Source organism: Panonychus citri, unplaced genomic scaffold (assembly GCF_014898815.1).
Source record: "Panonychus citri isolate SS breed McGregor unplaced genomic scaffold, ASM1489881v1 Contig00032, whole genome shotgun sequence".
Lineage (NCBI taxonomy): Eukaryota > Metazoa > Arthropoda > Arachnida > Trombidiformes > Tetranychidae > Panonychus > Panonychus citri.
This window is the reverse complement of record NW_026515437.1, coordinates 66605-85376: the sequence shown is the minus strand read 5'-3', so window position 1 is coordinate 85376 and position 18772 is coordinate 66605. Positions and strand designations below refer to the sequence as shown.

Genomic DNA, 18772 nt, shown 5'->3' with positions numbered 1-18772 from the left:
GCAAACTCAGGGCAGAGGAAGAAGTGGAAATCTTTGGGTTTCTCTAAAGGATGCGCCATGTTTTCAATCTCATGTCACATTCCACTTTCATCTCGACTTGGACAAAGTTTGGGTTTGGTTCAGCATTTGATTTCTTTAGCAATTTACCGAGGGATAACAAGAGAATTGGGTTATGAGAAATCAGGTAAACAATTAAGAGAAAGAGTAAAACAAAAAATTAAGAACAGATTATCAACAATTAATCTAATCAACAGAATATTCTGTCTAGTATGTTGTTTTTTCTTTCCATTTTTTTTTACACTTTTTCCTTCTTTCGATTCATTTTTTTTTCTTCATCTCTCTTTCACCTGAAGTGTTTTTCATGTTATTGTTATTTTTTTTTATTCTTTTTTTCCCCGATAGATTTACATCTTAAATGGCCGAATGACATTTACTGGGGACGAACTGTTAAGATTGGTGGGATTATCGTCTCTTCCAGTTTGATTGGAAATGATGTTCATTGTGTTGCTCATTGTGGTATCAATGTTAACAATTCCCATCCAACTCAACCATTAAATCAATTGCTGGCTAATTATCCTGAAACGAAAAATTTACCCCCATTAACTATTGAAGAAGTGATCGCTAGAACATTAAATGAGCTTGATTATTTAATCAAAGAGACAGAGAGCTGGCATTGAGATGATTAAGAAACTTTATATTCAACATTGGTTGCACTCTGATCAAAAGATTCTTATGGCTGATAATAAGGAAGTAATCATCAAGGGCATCGATGATCATGGTTTCATGTTGGTTGAAGATTCAACGGGGAAAATTTTAACCGTTCAACCTGATGGAAATCGTTTTGATATGATGCAAAATTTGATTGTTAAGAAGTGAAATTATTGCTCAAAATCAATTGACGATTGTTTTTTTCATCGGATATTTTATTTTTTTTCTTCTGCTTCCTGTGGTCTTTTAATGTCCCTCTAATTATTATTCAGTGGTTGCATTGATATATATTTATTTTTGGATTAAATCACTTTTTGGTTATCAATGAAAAATTGATTACTACCCAATTGTAATTGTTCTGGGATAAATATTCCTTGTGGTCTAACAATGCAATTAATTTGAGCGATTCTTTCAGGTGATTCTGGTGTCAATAGGAGTAGTTTCTTGTTAATTAGATCAATATCTCGTACGATTGCTGATCCAAGGCATTTATTTTCCCGGAGAAATGGTAATATCTTTAAATTAACATTAATTGGTGGTTCCCAAAGTGTTGGATTAGCATCAGCGGCTGTAAATCCTGGAGGTATTGAACAGGTTGTTGGATTAATGATCATTGATGAAGTTGATGGTTGAGTGATTGTTTCAATTGGTTGTTTATCACTTTCAGGATTATCTATTAGACACAGATGAACCCATGAATCTTTCATTACATGGGGATAAGATGTTTATCGATAACAAATTGTGTTGAACATGAAAATAAAGATTTTCAAGGTTAAGAGAGACCAATTCAAGTTCGAATAAACTTTTGAACAATATTTCATCCATTAAACACAAATAAGCAAGTTGATTTCTAATTCGATTCTTTCGAGCTTCTCCTGGATTTTTCTTGGCATTAGATTGATTTGAAATTCTAATATAGTCATAATTAAGGTAAGGTTGAAGTGAACACTTTGAAGTTGCTTGAACACTAATTGTAGTTGACCTCGTTGAGGTTGATAAACTAGCCAACCATTCAATTGATTAAGAGTATCAGGATTACAATCGAAAGGAAATTATCTTTGGCGTTCCAATTTTGTTGTCGTTTAATTTCAATAACATAATTTGGTTGGAAAATGTGTAATATGTCAACCATTAAATGTATACCAAGACCTTGAGTCCAACCGATTGTGTTAATTATCACTGGTTTACAAGAATCTTCTTCAGATAATGAATCGAGAAATGTTTCCCAAAGGTACTTTACACATAAGATATAAAGATCGGGATTATTTTGAAGGCCAATACCAGCAACAGAACAACTTGTGATAATATTTTTGTTAAAACGAAGACAATTAACAAATGGTGGTGATAAAATTGGATCTTGTAAACGAGCTGCATTGATTATCCCTGGAGGTGAAAATTCTGATTGACCAGGATCACAATCAACGATAAATGATTCATCTGTAACTGAGCTGATTATCTGATTACAAAGGTGACGAGTGAGACTTGATTTTCCGGCATTTACACCACCTAACATGATGATTCTTGGTCCTCGAGTTGATGATTTATCAATTGGCCTGGAAGAGGCAGATTCAGTTTCTGAAAGGTAAAAACAAAAGATGAATGAAACATTTAATGAATACAATATACATGTACATGTACTGAATATATTAATTTTTATCATTTACTTACTCAATTTCACCTCTTGAACTAATCTTTTTAACATTGCTGACCACTGGACTACAGGTGATCGGATATCGGTAAATGAGACCTGAAGCCAATGGGGAAAGGTCACTTCGGGTTGAATATATAATCTTAAAGCGGCTAATGAAGGCCACCTCCATTTTTGGAATGAAATGATTATACATTGGGACAAACTTGAATCACGATTAGTTAGATAATCAAGAATAGTTGAGCTCGTTGATTCTGGTATTTCAATTGTAGAATTTTCAAAAATTTCAATAAGATGTTCCCTTGAAGGATATGATTGAAATTTAATCGGTTCAAAAACTATCTGGTAACTACCAAAACCTGTTGATATGAGAGTTGATTTTTCCGGTTCCAGGGTGAAACCATCACAAACAACTGAACCAACCACCATGGAAACCTTAGCATCTCCATTGATTACTGAAAATTGTCCTTTATCATTTCTCTTGAGCACAACAATTGTATGCGATTCATTGATAGCCAATATTTTCATTGTTTCATCGTCAATTTCATTTGTTTTCCTGGTAATAAGTTCCCCTTCTAATGGCGGTTGCAATAATTTCTTCCTCGGGGATTCATTCAAATTTTTACCACTCTTATTGTTGGAATTAGTATTTAGTTTCCTTCTCTTATTATCCTTAGATTTAACACGAGAAATCTAGAGGATAGAAAAAATTTAATAGAACCAAAAACAGTTCACAAAATATAAATGACAATGTTGTAGAGAAAAAACCAAAGGAAAATAAGTCAACCAAAGGGAAGAAGAAGAAAAAAAAACTAATCCTTTGTTGTAAAAAGCTTTTTAAGAGAAAAAGAGTAGAAAAAAATTATAGAAAATAAAATAATTAATTACCTTTGATTTTGATGAATTTGATTCTTTGTCACTAATAACAGTTGATTGTAATGACTGGTTAACAACAACAGGAATACTTTGAACAACACAATTAGAAGAATCTAAATTAGAAGTATCCAAACTGGCCAATGTTGAGTCCAACCAATCTATTGATTCGTCATCATTAATACTTTCAAGAGGACCATGTGTATCTCCATTGGTATAATATAAATCATCATAATCATCATCTTCGTCTTCAACATCATCTTCATCAGTATAACCAAAACCATGCGGTAAAAAATAATCAGGTGATTGTTGTTTAAGTGAACGTGTAGCAAACCAAATCCATAGAGATGAATAAGGTCTTGGAGCTAATTGTTTCCAATAAGCTTTTCTATTAAGCGAAACCATTTCACGGATCAAAATTGAAGAGAGAGAAATTAAATCACTTCTAGCATGAGATTAATTAGAAAATTGATGAAAAACAAAAACAGAACAATCAAATTAAACGAAATTAAATTGCGGAAAAAAAACAAACAGACCAAATGAGAGAAATGAAATTAATCAAATTCGTTAGAGAACCAAAAATGTGATCGGTTAGATTAATTCGAATTTGGCGGTTTCCCCTTTTATTCTTTTTATAGAACTTTGGGTTAGCCGAGTTGGTGGGTTAGTCGAAAGAGCTTCGGCTACGATCAGTTTCCCTCTTACTCAGTCGACTTGTTTTTCTTTCTTTCTTTTTAACCTTTTCTCTCTCTTTTCTCTGTCTATTTTCTCTTTCTTTTTTTTGTATTTGTCCGTTTTTTTTTTTGCCTCTCTCTCAATTTGAGACTCTCAATGAGTTAGAAGAACTCTTTGGGTGTGAGAAGATCTAATCAGTTTTTATTCGTAACCTGATTGTTGTAGTTGTACAATGAATTCCTCTTCTCAAAATCGTATTGTCATCAGGCAGGGAAAATGTGTTAACGCTGATTCCATTTTCGATGCTGATATTTTCATTGAAGATGGTTTGATTAAGTAAGTTAATTGTGAACCATTTATGACAATAAGATGAAAATGATCATCTTCATGAAAAATGGAAACAGATTTTTGTTCACTTCTGTTATATAGGTTCCATTTATTCATTGTTATGTGATGTCTTTTGTTTGTTTTGCTGAGAAGTTAATCTTTTTGATATTTTGTTCTTCGTAGGCAAATTGGAACTAATCTCATTGTTCCTGGTGGATGTCGGGTTATCGATGCTAAGGGTCACTTTGTTATTCCTGGTGGTATTGATCCACATACCCATTTGGAGGGTAGTTTCATGGGCGCTCAGTCAATGGATGATTTTATGCTGGAACTCGGCTGCCCTTGCCGGTGGAACTACTTGTATTTTTGACACTCCCCTTGATACTAATCTTTCGCCTACCCAATTGTTTGAAAAGTATCGTTCGATTGCTGATAGTAAATCTTGTTGTGATTATGGTCTTCATTTGGCAATCACTAAATGGAAAGATGGTTCAACTGATAAAGAATTGGAAACTCTGGTTCGACAGAAAGGTGTCAATTGTTTCAAGGCTTTTATGGCTTATAAAGATACCCTTATGTTGGAAGATCATGAATTAATTAAACTTTTTGACTGTTGTAAGAAAATTGGAGCCGTTCCCAAAGTTCATGCTGAAAATGGTCATCTAATTGATTTTCTTGCTAAAAAGCTTCTTCAAATGGGTGTCAATGGACCTGAAGGTCATCTTCAATCTCGCCCTGAAGATCTTGAAGCTGAAGCTGTTCATCGGGCATCCGTTTTAGCTCATCATGTTCAATGTCCTCTTTACATTGTTCATGTAATGAGTAAATCGGCAGCTGAAGAAGTTAATCGAGCGCGATCTCGTGGTGTACTTGTCATTGGTGAAACTCTTGCCTCGGCCATTGGTACTGATGGAATCCATTACTACAATCGATGTTGGCAACATGCTGCCGGTCATGTAATGTCACCACCTCTACGACCAGACCGAACCACTCCCGAAGGATTAGTTAACGCTCTTGCTGCCGGAGTTCTTGATGTTGTTGGATCAGATCACATTGTCTTTCTGCACAACAAAGGCAATGGGTAAAGATAATTTTACTAAGATTCCCAATGGTGTCAATGGAATTGAGGAGCGATTAATGGTTGTTTGGGAGAAAGGAGTTCGAACCGGTAAAATGGATCCAACTCGATTTGTTGCCGTAACAAGTGCAAATGCAGCTAAAATTTTCAATATTTATCCACGAAAGGGTAGAATCGCTGTTGGTTCGGATGCTGATATTGTTATTTGGGGTAAAAAGCCACGAGTCATCAAAGCAGAAACTCATCAATCACGAGTGGACTTTAACGTGTTTGAAGGTTTACAGGTTGAATTTGGCCCAATTGTGGTCATCTCACAAGGTGTGGTAGCTCTTGATGAAGATGGATCGATTCATGTTTCGCAAGGAAAGGGACGATATGTTGAATGTCCACCTTCCCCACAATACTTTATGAAAGAATGCGTAACCGAGAGCGTAATATGGGACCAGTTAAGGTTGACCGATCTGAGCGACCTGAAACCCTTAGACCAGCCGGTCAAGCAAACGTATCCAATAGCAGCAATTTAACCAGTAACAATGGAGCAACAGCAAACCCCAGCAGCATAAAACTTAATCCAATCAGCATCGAGCCACCGGTCATCTCAACCAAATCGAATGACTTTGAAACCATTCCCACAACCGGACCTCCTTCACCTGCCCTATCAACCGCAAGCTCTGGAGCTTCAGGCATGAATTTCCATTCGTCTAGAACTCGAAGTGGAGTTCGCAATCAACAAGATTCAAGTTTCAAGTTCACGGGTGAACAATTTGATGACTCAGCTAAAAGAACAGCCATTAGAGTTCACAATCCACCCGGTGGACGTTCAAGTGGAATCTTCTAAACCAAAGGATAACTTTATCATTCATCTTTATAATTTTTAAACCTTGGTCTCTAATTGGAGGCAATTAACACCAAAAAAAAATTCTTTCAAAATCAAAAAACCAATTGATCTTTAACCAATTTTAAATGTTACTCTTTTTTTGTCTTTAGAACAAAAAAAAAGTTCAACCAAGTTAATATTTCCCTTTCTAATTCCTTTGTTCTCTCAAAGTCTAAAATCTTATTCAACTTAATTCGCATTAAAATCATGTTTGATTATTACACAAAATCACAATTATCGTGATCTATTCGCGTTATAACTGAAAAAAACATGGTCAAGGACCAGGCAGAGTAATTAGAAATTAATAATAGCAAGTTTTTTTTTTCGTTTTTTGTTTACAACATGAACAGTCAATGGATCGGAGATGATTAACGATCATCATAATTGGAAAACAAGGGCAGGGAGATTAACATGATGTTGGAAATTTATGTTTGCGTTTTTTTGGGTAAACTTTTAACTATTCCAAGGAGATGTTGAATAGCTTCCTGTTCCTGTGAAAGGTGAAATTTAACATCTTTAAGAAGATTTTCATCAATTGAGAATGAGGGAGTAATCTGATGATTTTGGAGTTGCTTTAACTTCAACATTAAATCATTAAGATTGGCCTTTAATTTTCCCTGTTCATTTATGTCACGCTGCAGGTCTTCAAGTTTAGCTCTTAATTGATCTTCATGAGCTTGAACAGGATAAAAACGTCGTCTTTTAATCATCTGATGAACCATTAGAGATAAAACTCGATTGGAGAGTAGAACATTTTTTCGTTTACATTCTTCGATCAGAACTTTCATCACAGCGATACTTTTGGTTATATTTTCTATCTCATCCATGATTAACTTTAATTGTATCCGTTGTTGATGAACTTCTTGCTCTTGTAATTTAAAACGTTCATTAAGAGCGGCAAATCCAATCAATGGAACTGGAATAAATTTCTCAGCATCAGGATTGTTAAGTTTTGCTTGATTCCAAAGAAGCTCATCAATACCAGCGGGTACAACTTTCAGATATTCGTCGATTTCTTGTTTCGAGGGAGGGTGTAAAGGTACCAACTGACAGAATTTATTCTGGAAAACATTGGGTAGCTGCATTTTAACATTCATCTGATTAAGGAAAAGTATAATTTGTCTAGCTGGTAATTTAAGGTTGGTCGACATATCGGTAACTGTGATCATTAGCATCGCCTTATTATCAGGTAATATTTTGGTAGCCTCAACTTTAGGTCCATAGGTTTGACCGAAAATACCTTTTAAATTATTCTCATATTGTAGAATCGCAGTATTCATTTGACTTTCACCTCCTTCCATACTGATCACCACACCAAATTTGAATTCATTACTTTCTTCAGATTTAATCTTTGAATATCCAATAGCTTTAAATCTATGGTTGGGTTGATGTTGATTCAGGTCAATTGAGCTTGACCTTGCATGTAAAAGCTTTACCAGTTCCCCAATAAGCTTGTAGTTTATTAAATAGTCCAAGAACTTGATCTCTTTCATCATTGAACATTTTAGGATTGAAAACACTCGGCTGAGTAAAATTAAATTCCACCATAGACAAAACCGAAACACAAGAAAATATTAGTTAAATACACAAAACCACTTGGATAATATAAACTGAATCTCACCTGATTAGTATCCATATTGATTTAGGCTATCAAGATTTGGAATATTAAACTATAATTGGCACGAAAAGTGATTAAAATCAAAGATCAAATAATAAACAATGAAGAAAATTATATTCCAACGCTTGGTAACAATAGGCAAACCACCCAAACAGAATGGAGACAAAACAATCGGTAAACCAAAGGTAGATGAAAAGATCCAAGTAACCTAAGGGTAAAACACCAATCTAAAAGAACAAGCGAGAAAATAAAACACAATACAAATGAAAGATTTAATTAATTAAAGGTAGAAAAGAAAAAAATAAAAAGGATTAACAAAATAAAGGAATAGGATAAAAGCTTGAATATGGAAACAACATGTTAACCAAAACCGAACCAAAGAAAATCAAATAGATTTTGATAGAATATAATTTTTCCAAAGAAAATGGTAACATTTTAATGGCGACAACTTACCTGGTAATTTAATTGAAGAAGAAAAAATTAATTAAACTAATTAAAACACGTTTAGTAAACAATTAAAAGAGAGACAATTTTGTTAATCCGATCAAAGAACAGAAAATAAACTGGTGGATATTTGAATTTCTTTTGGCGGTTTTTCTCTTTTTTTCTCTTTTTGTGTTTATCTTTCAATTGGAATTCATAATTGGAGGTGAAATTTTAATTCGTCGGTTTAATTAATTGTTCTAATTAATTTAATTTCCTTTTAGATTAAATTTAATTTCCAACACGTTGAGCCAAGTGTTGTAATGTTAATTGTTTCTGTCTGGTTGATTTAAGTGATTAGATTAATCCTACAAACGTAAGTGTTGTTGTTTACATTTATAGTTGTGTTGTTAAGGTGAATTGGTTTCGTTTAATTTGGATTCTAATTGTTGATTTAATGTTTTCTGCTTTTTTTCTCATTTGCAGATTTTTTTCTTTAGTTATGATTAGAAAACAATCTAATTGTATCACAAATATTGTCAAAAGATTTGGAACTATTAATGGTTTAACTCGACCTTCCAGTGACTATTATGATCTCAAGTGGTTTACTTTGGCCTCGGTTAATCAAGACACTTCTCGGCTTCTTGATTCAAGGATTTTGCCCCGTCCATTGATTAGTAAATTATTTTCTGATTTAAGGGAGATTAAATGGTAAATTACTGAAGGAATAATAATAGACCACCATGGATAATCTGTTAATATTTTTAACAAAAATTCTTTGTCTCTAGTTGGCAGTGTGGAGATAAAATTGTTAATCGTAGTCTATCAATCAGCTGTTCCAATTGCTTAGCTCCACAATTAGGTGACCAAAGGATTAATTATTTTACAATATTTGATCAATTTGTCACATATGATGTTGATATTTCTCAAATTAGAAAGAAATACTTAAATCTCCAGTGGATTCTTCACCCTGACAAATTTACCAATCGTCCTGAAGTGAGTTTTTTTTTTGCAAAAATTCAGCTTTCAAATAAGGAGCTAATTTATTCTGATCATTATTTCATTTAATCATTAGAAAGATCAACAAATTTCAATGGATCTATCAACTTATGTCAACAAAGCTTATAGAGTTTTAATTAACCCCTACGAGAGAGGAATCTACTTGTTACAATTAAAAGGAAATCACCGAGAAGAAAGTTAGCCATTAACTATTTTATATTTTCTTTGAAATTTCCAAGCTTTCTGACATTAATCTCTCTCTCTCTCTCTCTCTCTCTCTCTCTCTTTTCTAATCTCAGTTGATGGTAATTATATCATGGATCCAGAATTTCTTGAAGAAATGTTAACAATCAACGAAGCAGTTATTGAATCAGAGATCCAAGACCTACAGAAAATAAGAGCTGATGTAGAAAAAAAAGTGAACACATTGGTGAACAATGTATCAAAAGGATTCCAATCGAATACCCTGAAAGAAGTTGAATTATCACTGAACAAATTAAAATTCTACGTCAACATATTAGATAAAATAACCGAAAAAGAATAAGAAAAAAAAGGAAAGAAAATCAAAAAATCACCAAAACATGAAATCATTAGAGAAGAAGAAAAAAAAGTGAGACCATTGAAAGAGTTGGACACCATCAAAAAGCAAACGAAGCGTAAGTTAATTACTATCAATTACCTTTAACAACAAGTAAAACTCCCATTAAATCAACAATTAACTAAATTCCAAACCTCAGATCACTTTAAATTACCTTTAATCACTCACTTCTCCGGGAGTCTATCCTTAGCTCCATCGGTTGAGTTACCCATCGCCTTCACCCAAGGTGTTGGGTTCAAACCTGCGTCTAAATGATGATTAAGATACCGCCCCAGACTGATTAGTTTGATGAATCGGTATTATTCTGATTAGACGTTGATTTCTTGCAATTAGTTAATCATCTTTTACTTTTATCTAAATTGCTTTAACCATTTCGACTTTTTCCAAATTTGGTTCTGAAGCTTTTCGTTTTAATTGTTTTCTTCCTCTTTTTACTTTAATTGTCATGAAAGTTGCTCATTTAATTTTCATGTAATAATCATCTCATCATCTTCTTACATGTAATTAACTTAATTGTAAAAAATTATCATCGACAATCTAATGTTAATTGTTGACGTGTTTTTTTGTTTCATAACATTTAATGGAAAAGTTTTCACAATTTAATGTTAATTTTGATTCTTTTCAATTTTTTAATTGTGATACATTAGTTAAAATTTTAATTTCTTTCATTTTATTGCGAAGTAAACAAATTTGATTATTTCTCATTTTGAGAAATTTTAAAAAATAAATTAATTAATCTCTTATTAGAATATAGTAATAGTAATAATAGAAAATTTTCTCAATCAAAATTACAAATAATTCTGAATTTTTCTGTATAAATTTTCCATGTTTTAGATTTATGAGGATTATCAACATCGGAACGGATTAAAGATAAACTATTACCTTCGATAAAATTACAATTAAACCAAAAATAGAAGGCACAATCTTCATATGCCCTAGGAACACTTTTCGAACGACAATTAAATTTAATTCTAACATCACCTTTTAAAGATGGACAATTTTTCGGTGTAATAATGAGTATATCTTCGGGTTTATTATAGAAAGCGGTGCAATTAGTTTCCGTACCAAAGTCCAAATTAAACGTTTCCGATCTGTCAATCATAATGGAAGCACTTAAATCTGAACCATCACCAGCACCGATCGTTGATAAACCTTCAATACTGATACTCTTAAGATTGACAGTTTTACCTTCAACCGGTAGTTTACCATTCATTTGATTGATAATACGACTGAAATATTCAATGTAACGAGCTTGACTTGGTGTTTCCACTCCTTGGTACTTTTTCCCCACCGATGTATCCGTCCGTCTATCGGCAAAATATTCTAGAACCTCTTTACACTCATCGAAATGTCCATTGTAAATCAACCAAGCGCAGATCATTGTTCCAGTCCGACCCTTTCCACCTTTGAGTGAACCATAAGTAGAGAAGCAAAAAGAAATGTATACAATATTAGTTCTCCTTCTACAAACAATCAAATTGCGAATTTTTCTAATTACCTTTACAATGAGCGGCAATTACGTTCTTCTCATCTTGTCCAAGCCATTCTTTTACATCTTCGACAAATCTCATCATCTGTTCCAATGTAGGTACATTATGATCGTCGATTGGATAACGTGCAACTCTACCATGGAAATAGTTGACATCATAACTTTTCTCAGAACATAAATTGTAAATCTTAAAATTATCAGGACCATGTTTAGAATCAAAGAATCGAGCGACATCCTTAATATGATTACGATAGAAAGCCCAAGATCCAGATGATGGGAAGGACATTCCAATTACTCGAGGTGTAATATAAGTTAAATCAAGATCGAAACCATCACCTCGATATCGTCGCTTATTTTCAGAGACAACCAAGCGAACACCTTTCTGAATATTTTTAGGTTCAGTGACAACACGAAACAATCGAACCAGAACCATTACTCGAATTAATCGAGCCAATATAATCAATCTAATGGAAATAGGAAAAAAAATCAAGATTAATCAGAATGATAATGAAAAAAAAATTAGAGTAAGAGGAGTGTTCAATTGATAAACAAACATTTAAAAGCAGCAACAATCAATTCATGGTTAACCCTTGATCAATTGATAATCACTGATTGTGTTATATCAAATCAATTAAATCTAATGTAACTATAATATTTTACTTACTTAGCGAAATTGTTGCTCATGTGAATGATGATATAAATACATGTTATCATAAAGCTCATTATGATAATTACGAAATCAACACAATTGTACCAATCGATGAAAAAATGATCCACCCTAATGGCGCAATGGGAAAAAATAAAGAGAGATGATGAAATTTAGACAACGAAAGAAAAAAAAGTGAAAGTGATCAAGATGATCATTAATCGAGGTTGATGACTAACTGCAATTAAGAAAAGGTTGTAAGACTTACCCGATGGCGTAGATACGAAGACAAACTTCAATGCAAAAAATGATGGCGAAAATTAAGACAACGGTGTCAATGGAGCTCTGGAGTGACTCCTCTTTGTTTCCAAGGGAAAGATCAACCACCGTTAGAATACAATCGATTATGATTAAGATTAAAGTGGCTAAACGGAAGAAAATATTTTGTACTAATCGGTAAAGTTTATCACGTACAGATGATCGGGTCTGGACAAGATTGGAAAGCTCTTCGTATTTGGTTGTTGGAATAGCCTCATTGGAGACTAGAGATTCATCCATGTCACCTTTGCCCATGGTGTTGATTGGCTGCTGATTCAATGGAATCAATCAAGAGAGAGAGAGAGAGAGAGTTTATGACAGAAGAAAATGGAAGAGAAAACAATAACCAGATGAGGAACAAAGGAACCAGAATATTATGAAGAAGATAAAGATGATATATTCAGGGGAGAGAGAGAATAGAATAGAATTTTTTTTCCAAAAAAAAGTAGAAAACAAGAAGAGATTTTGAAACGTTGACGGATGAGAAAAGATGAAGGAAGAGAAAGAGAGAGAGAGAGAGAGACCAAATCAACAAAATGGAGAGATGATGTTGATAAACAAAAGGTGAATCAATAGATAAAAAGGTGATTATGTGAGAGAGAAAAGTATGAAGATGATGATGGCAATTTATAATAGAAAAGATTAGAATTTAAAATAATTCCAATGGTCATTAACATGGAGAAAAACAATTGGAGAGAGAGAGAGAAAATAATCAACAAGTAGAGGGAAACAAATGGAGATTAAGAAGTTTGGTAATCAAGGATTAGAGATTATCACAGTTTTAAGAGAGAGACATTGTTTTCCAAATGAATCAAAAATCACAAAGTAACCAAATTGTTGACAAATGATTAAGATTATGAACCATGATGATGATAATTTCCGATTAGATGAAGAGGATTAATGTAGGTGGTTTTTTGTTGTTGTTCCGTTGATTTGAAGAGACAAATTTGAATTGTGACAGAAAAACAGTTTAGGAAGTTGATTAGAAGAGTAATTAACACAATTGATAGAGAATTTGTTGATGGGTGTTTTTTGTTTCAATTGCAGGCCAAAGTGAGAGAGAACCAGCGACATGAATCAGAGAAAGAAACAGAAAAGAGAGAGAGAGAGACAAAGATTAGAGAAAAAAAAGAAAATAAAAAAAAGACAGAGACAAAGAGAAGATAAAAAAGAGGGAGAATAGAAGAATTAGCTTTTTTTCTAAAGATGAAATTGAATTTGGTGATGATGATGAAGAAGATGATGTAAGGGACAAAAAAGAAGAAGATGAAAAATAGACAGAGAAGAGAGAAAGAGAAAAGGGCAAATGAGAGAGATGATAAATCGCCTTACCGAACCAGCTAGACAAGGATTCATGATGACTACCTGAGGAACTGATGATGATTCTGATGATTTGATAACCGGAATTGAATTGATAACATTTGGTGAAGATGAGGATGAACATGATGAGGAAGATGAGGTGATCGATGTTGATGGAGAATTGGAAATTTTCAATTCTCTCTCTGAATTAGTTTCATTGGGAATCTCCATTGTTATTGTTGTTCCCCTCAAGATAAACTGACGAATTGTTATTATTTTTTATTCACTTTTACAATTTGGTTTCTTTTAATTTTCTTTTTCAACTTAATTATGATTGTTAATCTTTGCATCGATTGATGTAAATAGATGATGATGATAATCAAGAATATATTGGTAAGTAATCAATCAGTTAATTGTTCGTTGTTCAGGTTAATCGTTTCTCAAGGTTGTTTACTTTTCTTTTTCATCCAATTTAGAATCAATCAACAATTTAGATTTTATTGGATTGTTGGGATTTCTACTAATTATAAGTTCAATTTACAACAATTAACCTCAAGTTCAATGAATCAGTTGATTGTGTTTGGATCGACAATCAATTTGTTTATATACCGAAGGGTTAATAACAATATTGTTTAAATCTAGTTGGATAATTAATTTTGTCACAATAGACTTGATTGTTGTTATGGTTGAAATGATTAATTGAGTTGATTATCTTTGGTTAGAGGTGGATAATTAAAAGTCACATAATAATAATCAGGGATCATGATGATTGTCACAATTTGTTGATTGTTTTTGTTGACACTTGACTTTTTTTTTGTTTCCCTTTTGTTGATCAACTGAAATTGTTCATTGAGCTTTGAGTTTACAATTAGATTTAAACAACTGCCAATTTGATTAATTGTTAACAATTAAATATTTTTGGCAACATTTTTTACCATCAATGAAAAATAGGAACATCTCAATTTACTATATTATCATCATTTAATTGTTCAATTTCAATGTTCAGCTGATTGTTGTCTCTCTCTTTTAAAAGTGATTATCACAATTGGAATGATTAACAAAAAGCAACAATTAATGGGTCACAATCAGTGGTAATTGTTATCTCATCAATTCCACCCTTTTAATTTACACAATATAAATCTTTCACTTTGATTATCATGTTGATTAATTCACCTGTTGATCAGCAAAAATAAAAAGAGATCAACATTAACCAGAGATTGACAATTAACTAAATGATAACATTTTCTGTTAATAACATGGAGAGAAAATTATTTCTTGGGTGAGTTGATTTCTCCCTTTGATTGTTCAATCGATCATTAATCAAAATACAATTAATAGTTACAATTGAGAAAAAGCACATTTTGTACAATGTTGTATTGTTGTTGTGATAATTTGATTTAGAAAACAACAAACTTTAAATTGACAATCAAGAAGAAAAAAATGAAATTGTGAAAATCATTGAGAATTAGGAAAATATCAATTCTTCAATACAAATATTATGATTGTTGTTTTCCAATCGGTTGATTTGACAATTCAAATTAATGTTCACTTTGTGTTTCTTTCCAGTCAAATTGATGGACAATTCAGTAAATTGTTAATTGTTGGTGACACATCACTTATTCAATCAATTGATCATAAAATTTACAATTTTGTTGTTCTCGTTTTGTAAACAATTTATATTGTCAGCAAATTTGTTTTCATAGTAACCAAAGTGTCATCAATGTGAGGCTATCATGCTGATTAAATAATCGTGATGGCAGATTAATGGTTGACAATTAATTCCTACCAGATGAATTATATGCTGTGTGTGGTTGATTAAGTGGATTTTCAGGAGATTTCATCCAATCTTTTTTTACCATTTGCTTGATTTGAGATAATCGCAGATTAGGATTTTCGGCCTTATATTTGGATAACATTTTCTCCTCGAAACTATTGTAAGCGGCTTTAACCCTTCTCTCTGGATGTCGATCTAATTCTTCGTCTTTGATACTAGAAAGAAGAAAAGAAATCGAAAAACAATTAGAAAAACAATTCGAAAAGAATAAAATTAGAGAAAATAGTGGATAAATATTCGCACCTTAGAACAGCAATTGCTTCATCTACAGAACGAGCTTCGCCTTCCACGTTGATTCGGTTTAGATTTTCTTCAATTGGAGTTTCGATCAGTTTTGGTTTCGGCTTTTCAACCTTTTGATTTTCCAATTTAAAGGCGATTTCAGCTCTGGTCACTTTAGATGTTCCACCGCCTCCACCGCTTGGCCCTTTAATCGAGGCCATTTCCTCTTCGTACAAGGCTTGTTTTAGAGCCTTTTTAGCGACGGCTTCTTCTTTCTTCTTATCGGCTTCGGCCTTTCTCTGAATTTTCTTCGCTAATTGTTTATCATCGTCTTTCCAATAAGCGTCTTCCTTTTCCTTTTGCACCTTCTCGTGTTCAGCTCGTTTCTTTTCATCTTTTCTAGCACGAGCTTCAACAGCCTTAGAATTGGTTCCCATTTTTTTCGGCATTTTTTCAATCCAAATACACTTTTCTTTTACAAGGTTACTTTCCAATAGAATGAAGGAAAAAACAAACAAAATCAACCACAAAGCGAAGATAAAACCATTGAATTATAAAAAGAAGAGAAGAGAAAGAAAAGAATCAGTTAAATCAACAGAAAAAAAACTGCAAAGAAAACAAAAAAAACATATGATCGTTTTAAAGGGTTTCTATAGTGATGGAAGGTAAATGATGCAACCTTAAATTGGCGGTTCCAATGAATTGTTTTTAATTTAATTACAATTAGAGAAAATTATGTTTATCAAATTAGTTATTGATTGTTAGAAAATTGGTTAGTATGGTTAAGTGAACTTCAGAGGTTTGATTTGACTCTGAAGTTTGTCTTGTTGTTGTGCAGTTATAATGTTAAATCAATGTAACCATTTAGAAATGGTAAACAAATTGATTTTCACATTTGTAATTTGTTTAATTATGATCATTTCACAAAATTGTTTCATTAAATTTGGGAGATATCAAATTGGAGAGGAGAAAATATATCATTATTATTATACATAGAATGTATAATATTGATAGTATACAGAAGATATAAGAAGATATGGAGAGAGAAGAGAGAGAGAGAGAGAGAGAAGGAGAGATGCAAAGGTAAGAAGAAGATGAGGAAGATATTTTGATTTTGATGAATAGAATTAAATTGTGGTTTTGTTTAATCCTCTACTAAAAGGTACATCAACCTTGTCTGGATCAAAATCATCACCATCATCAGCTTCATCATCACAATTACGAGAAAGTGAATCTTCACTGGAAGTTTCATCTTCATCACCTCTTCCCTTCATGGTAAAATCATCAAATTTTTCTCGTAATCTGTAATCCTCTTCATCTTGCCAATCCCGATAATAATTTAACTCATTAAAATCATAACTTTCTTCATCTGGATAATCATTACGAGGATTATTTTCATCATTTGAATCATTATCGGACTCTTCATCTTCTTCATTTACACTGTACAAATTATTATCCAAATCTTGTAGACAATAAATGTCATAAACAAATCCACGGAAGGTTGAATCTTCTTCACTTAGCTCTCTGTGTTGTGCTTCATCTAGATGGAAATGTAGAAACAAAGATATCAACAACAAAATGGGAGAAAAGAATAGAACAAAAAACACAATAACATTAGAAAATACAGTCAATTAGAATGATTCAAATTAAGAGAAATAGAATATTAATTATGATAGTTAAAAGGTTATAGGAAAAGAAAAAGAATAAACAAAATAACATTGAGAAGAAAATAAAAGGAACAAGTAAAAATTTACCTTCGTCATGTTCACCAACAGTCTGATTAACATCGATTATATCAGCATCTTGAATGTTCTGATTGTTAATTACTTTGAGAACATCTTGTAATAAGGTTGTTTTCACTGATGCAACAAACTTACATCGTTTATATTGTCTTGAAGAGTAACATGGATCCTCATCAGATTTACGTTTAACTCTTAAATACCTTGGACCACATTCACTGGACATTTTTTGTTTCTATTTCTTGTTTTCTCCAATTTTTAAGAGAAAAAGTTACTCAACCAAAAGAATCACAATCGGACAAATTTGGACAAATTAAGACAAACTGTTGCTCGATCAAATTATAAACTAAAATTCTCCAGAAACCAAACAATTTAAACCAAATAGAATTAAATTAAATTCTCAATAATTGTAACCGCGTATTTAAAAGTCTCTTTGATAGAAAAAGAAAACAAATGGCAATTGGTCGATACATCGAAATCCAAACGATGTATCGAAAAAGAGAAAAATTTAATTTCTAAAGAAAAGATTTTAATTTCTTTTTTTCCATTCTAATTACTGTTAACCCTTTTATCTAATTTTTTTTGTGTTAATTTTAATTGTTTGTGGATTAAAATTAATTTATTCTCTTTTCTGGTTCGAGAACTACTTGCTCCCAGCCTATTATTTAGTGAAAAGAACGATCAAAATCAACGAAATCATAATGAAAATTGAAAGTAATCAATTTTTCTCCATCTTAGATTCTTACTGATTGTACATAATTAAATTGTCCTAGTTCATTTATTGGGACAATTATGGAAGCTAATTTTTCCGTCTTGACCTGAAAGCTGAAAAGTGAACTTGCTGTGAAATAAATGAATTTGGTGTTCACCATGGTAAAAAACAAATTCTCTCAGTTTTAATGGTCTTCAATGTGTATTTATCCGATTCTTTTACTTGTTTTTTGTTTTTAATTCACCGAAAATTCAAAAGGTAAATTGTTTTTGTTTCTCGTGTCAATTATTGTAATTTTTTAATTTTATTTTCAATCAATTTGAAATAATTTTGTGTTTATTTTATTCATTTTTTATTCATTTCAGCATGTTAACAATTAATCTTTTGACAAATGGTAAGTATACACGGTTTCAATGATCTCCTGTTAATCTTTTACATTATTGCCTTTGTGCTTTTTTTCAATTCATTTTTTTTTCTCTTTCCAGATATGATTGATTTGCTTTTAAATTGTGACTTTCTTGACGTTTGCATTGCAGTTTGTTTCATATTCGTGGTAATTAACCAGCTTGATGGTGGAAGATTAAAGAAGATGATCGAAATTATTATGAATAAAGCTAAAAACGAGAAGATAAATAATTTATAACAGTTGATTTTTGCTCCAGCGAGAAACAAATTTCTTCTTCACAAGT

The 18772-nt window shown here is 32.2% G+C and overlaps 7 protein-coding genes, 2 long non-coding RNA genes and 1 other non-coding gene across 13 annotated transcripts; 5 read left to right on the top strand and 5 right to left on the bottom strand.

Annotated features, from left to right (window-relative positions):
- Positions 1–7: 7 nt before the first annotated feature.
- On the top strand, positions 8–1061 carry LOC128397416 (biotin--protein ligase-like; the record flags this gene model as incomplete). The annotated part of the gene is given in 4 exon segments (XM_053358147.1): positions 8–41; positions 44–184; positions 403–661; positions 663–1061. Coding segments are annotated over 4 exon segments (648 nt in total), but the record flags the coding sequence as incomplete, so codon positions are not given.
- On the bottom strand, positions 879–3817 carry LOC128397406 (polynucleotide 5'-hydroxyl-kinase nol9-like). Its single transcript, XM_053358135.1, is given in 6 exon segments — positions 879–1425; positions 1427–1686; positions 1689–1762; positions 1765–2283; positions 2377–3049; positions 3245–3817. Coding segments are annotated over 6 exon segments (2331 nt in total). The 5' UTR covers positions 3635–3817; the 3' UTR covers positions 879–1010.
- A 208-nt stretch (positions 3818–4025) lies between these two features.
- On the top strand, positions 4026–6414 carry LOC128397407 (dihydropyrimidinase-like). Its single transcript, XM_053358136.1, is given in 5 exon segments — positions 4026–4240; positions 4415–4552; positions 4554–5291; positions 5293–5699; positions 5702–6414. Coding segments are annotated over 5 exon segments (1833 nt in total). The 5' UTR covers positions 4026–4136; the 3' UTR covers positions 6148–6414.
- A 66-nt stretch (positions 6415–6480) lies between these two features.
- Positions 6481–7822, bottom strand: LOC128397405 (nucleoporin p54-like). Its single transcript, XM_053358134.1, is given in 3 exon segments — positions 6481–7602; positions 7604–7710; positions 7808–7822. Coding segments are annotated over 3 exon segments (1113 nt in total). The 3' UTR covers positions 6481–6611.
- A 12-nt stretch (positions 7823–7834) lies between these two features.
- LOC128397417 (uncharacterized) lies at positions 7835–8435 on the bottom strand. The gene is made up of 2 exons (XR_008326941.1): positions 8258–8435; positions 7835–8031 (listed from the first exon to the last, which is right to left on the bottom strand). It is a non-coding gene; the product is annotated as an uncharacterized LOC128397417 (long non-coding RNA).
- Positions 8436–8447: 12 nt separating this feature from the next.
- On the top strand, positions 8448–10804 carry LOC128397413 (iron-sulfur cluster co-chaperone protein HscB-like). Its single transcript, XM_053358143.1, has 6 exons — positions 8448–8603; positions 8714–8938; positions 9016–9223; positions 9303–9423; positions 9526–9882; positions 10659–10804. The coding sequence occupies exons 2-5, from the start codon at positions 8730–8732 to the stop codon at positions 9768–9770; spliced, it is 783 nt and encodes a 260-aa protein (XP_053214118.1). The 5' UTR covers positions 8448–8603; positions 8714–8729; the 3' UTR covers positions 9771–9882; positions 10659–10804.
- On the top strand, positions 10070–10138 carry LOC128397419 (small nucleolar RNA SNORD31). The gene has a single exon (XR_008326943.1). It is a non-coding gene; the product is annotated as a small nucleolar RNA SNORD31 (small nucleolar RNA).
- Positions 10600–14522, bottom strand: LOC128397408 (phosphatidylinositol 3,4,5-trisphosphate 3-phosphatase TPTE2-like). 4 transcript variants are annotated; one of them, XM_053358137.1, is made up of 5 exons: positions 13610–14522; positions 12228–12547; positions 11978–12091; positions 11323–11777; positions 10600–11228 (listed from the first exon to the last, which is right to left on the bottom strand). In XM_053358137.1, exons 1-5 carry the CDS (start codon positions 13805–13807, stop codon positions 10603–10605), a joined length of 1713 nt encoding a protein of 570 aa, XP_053214112.1. In that variant the 5' UTR covers positions 13808–14522; the 3' UTR covers positions 10600–10602. The 4 variants fall into 4 exon arrangements, with proteins under 4 accessions (XP_053214112.1, XP_053214113.1, XP_053214114.1 ...); XM_053358138.1 differs by having other exon boundaries at positions 12228–12544; XM_053358139.1 differs by having other exon boundaries at positions 13643–14522.
- Positions 14523–14914: 392 nt separating this feature from the next.
- LOC128397414 (coiled-coil domain-containing protein 124-like) lies at positions 14915–17787 on the bottom strand. The gene is made up of 3 exons (XM_053358144.1): positions 17387–17787; positions 15654–17172; positions 14915–15565 (listed from the first exon to the last, which is right to left on the bottom strand). Exons 2-3 carry the CDS (start codon positions 16079–16081, stop codon positions 15352–15354), a joined length of 642 nt encoding a protein of 213 aa, XP_053214119.1. The 5' UTR covers positions 16082–17172; positions 17387–17787; the 3' UTR covers positions 14915–15351.
- A 128-nt stretch (positions 17788–17915) lies between these two features.
- On the top strand, positions 17916–18709 carry LOC128397418 (uncharacterized). The gene is made up of 3 exons (XR_008326942.1): positions 17916–18341; positions 18449–18477; positions 18569–18709. It is a non-coding gene; the product is annotated as an uncharacterized LOC128397418 (long non-coding RNA).
- Positions 18710–18772: the final 63 nt, after the last annotated feature.